The 1484-nt window shown below is 45.0% G+C and overlaps 1 protein-coding gene across 1 annotated transcript; it reads right to left on the bottom strand.

The window, feature by feature from the left end:
- Positions 1-329: 329 nt before the first annotated feature.
- Positions 330-1484, bottom strand: LOC149108046 (uncharacterized). The gene has a single exon (XM_089295243.1). The coding sequence runs from the start codon at positions 1482-1484 to the stop codon at positions 330-332; it is 1155 nt and encodes a 384-aa protein (XP_089151369.1).

Raw genomic sequence — 1484 nt, 5'->3', positions numbered from 1 at the left:
CTTCGTAATGTGTGTCACTAGACTAAGGTTGGAATCAAACCAGGTTCCGAGGTTTCTTGCAACAGCAACAGGGGCAACACTCACATCACCCACCGATAACTTCTCGATGTCCACCTTGCTAAGCTGTTGTCGTGTACCAATTATTAAGAATTCGGTTTTGTCGTCATTTAGCTTTAACTTGTCAGTAATCATCCACGCTCTGATTGCCTTTATGCAGAGTTCCATTGCTTCAATTGCATCAGATTAACTTGATGTGGTGTCGGGCTTGAAGGACAAGTAGAGTTGCGTGTCATCTGCATACGCATGTGCAACAGGTAGATGATCCTTTATCACCTCAAATAGCTTGCTAGAATAGATCGTAATAGCAGGGGTCCCAGACATGAGCCTTGAGGAACCCCATGTAGCAGCTTGGAACTTTCAGAGAGACAGCCGTCTAAAAAGACGCTTTGCGATCGGTCAGAAAGGTAAGATTTAAACCACTTCAGAGCCGTTCCTGTGATACCAAAACTCGGCTGTAGACGATGAAGTAAGATTTTGTGGTCCACCGTGTCGAAAGCCGCACTGAGATCTAGAAGAACTAGAAGTGTCACGTGCTGGCGGTTCATATTCATTAGTATATCATTTTGGACTTTTAGGAGCGCAGTCTCGGTACTATGGCATTTACGATATGCAGACTGGAGTGGAGGATACAGGCCAAGATCCATCATGTGGTTGTACGTCTGGTCAAATACAGCGCGTTCTGTCAATTTCGATAGGAATTGAAGATTACTCACAGGTCGAAGGTTTTTAAACACCGAATCAAGGCCAACCTTCTTTAGGAGGGGGTTGACAAGAGCTTCCTTCCATTCACCAGGAAAGTAGCCTGAGAACAGTGATGAGTTAACTATGCGCGTGATGACGGGGAGGAGCACATCAAGACAACCGACGACCAGTGATGTTGGCATGGGGTCCGTTAGACAAGACTTCTTAGCTGACGTCTGGATTAAAGCCCATACATCATTCTCAGAAAGAGGGTGGAAGGCGCTTAAAGATAAACATGTTGGAACGACTTCTACTTCAGGTGGAGTGGGTACTCCATCATCCACAACAGTGGCATCGATGTCTGAACGAATTCTGGTGATCTTAGGAACGAAAAAGCCGTTGATGTCATTGGCTAGGGCCGTTTTGTCATGATAGTCAGGAAAAGATAATTCATCCTTTCGGGAAAGGAGTTCCTTGGTAGCTCTAAATAGCCTTTCTTGATCGGCACTGTTCTCATCGATAAAGTTGGTATAAAACGCCCGTCTAGCTTGATTCATGAGATGAGTCACGTGATTTTTCTTAGACTTAAAGATAATCAGGTCTGACAGCGATTTAGTTTTTCTCCATCTTCGCTCAGCTTTCCGACGTATTCGTTTAGCGGCATCTATGTCAGCGTTGTACCAAGGTACCCTCGGCCTAGCCCTCAAGGTCTTTGTTTTTAATGGCGCATAACAATTGGTCAT

The sequence above is a fragment of the Orbicella faveolata genome, unplaced genomic scaffold (genome assembly GCF_042242905.1).
Source record: "Orbicella faveolata isolate gen_17 unplaced genomic scaffold, um_ofav_v1 contig_26, whole genome shotgun sequence".
Lineage (NCBI taxonomy): Eukaryota > Metazoa > Cnidaria > Anthozoa > Scleractinia > Merulinidae > Orbicella > Orbicella faveolata.
Note: the sequence above shows the minus strand (reverse complement) of the source record. Positions and strands in the feature narration are given on the sequence as shown.

Bases quoted from the DNA above. Each gene is read 5' to 3' on its own strand.
- LOC149108046 (XM_089295243.1), bottom strand. From the start codon at position 1,484: ATGACCAATTGTTATGCGCCATTAAAAACAAAGACCTTGAGGGCTAGG.